The sequence below is a fragment of the Penaeus monodon genome, chromosome 25, assembly GCF_015228065.2.
Source record: "Penaeus monodon isolate SGIC_2016 chromosome 25, NSTDA_Pmon_1, whole genome shotgun sequence".
Taxonomy (NCBI): Eukaryota; Metazoa; Arthropoda; class Malacostraca; order Decapoda; family Penaeidae; genus Penaeus; species Penaeus monodon.
The window spans coordinates 7,107,572-7,107,782 of record NC_051410.1 but is presented as its reverse complement, the minus strand read 5'-3'; the positions used below and the strand labels follow the sequence as shown (position 1 = coordinate 7,107,782).

At 55.9% G+C, this 211-nt stretch overlaps 1 protein-coding gene across 1 annotated transcript in view; it reads right to left on the bottom strand.

The window, feature by feature from the left end:
• LOC119589515 (synaptotagmin-1-like) overlaps nt 1–211 on the bottom strand; it is a 71,270-nt gene that overhangs the window by 1,374 nt on the left and 69,685 nt on the right. The window contains exon 9 of the mRNA XM_037938115.1: nt 27–157. Within this exon, the coding sequence (XP_037794043.1) occupies nt 27–157 (131 nt within the window). The remainder of the gene's footprint in view (nt 1–26; nt 158–211) is intronic.

Here is a 211-nt window from a genome sequence, read left to right as displayed (position 1 = left end):
CCCCACACACACCCCACCCTACACACCTGCGTTTGAGCCAAATCGAAGATCAGCGTCTCGTTCCACACAGGCGAAGCAGTTCCGGATCGCCACGTGGTTTTCTTCTTCTTGAGCACTCGTCCGGATCCGCTGATGAGTAGGACGCGCACGTACGGACCTGAGGGGGGGGGGGAGAAGACGGAATTAATGGAGAGAATAATGGGAGATAGAT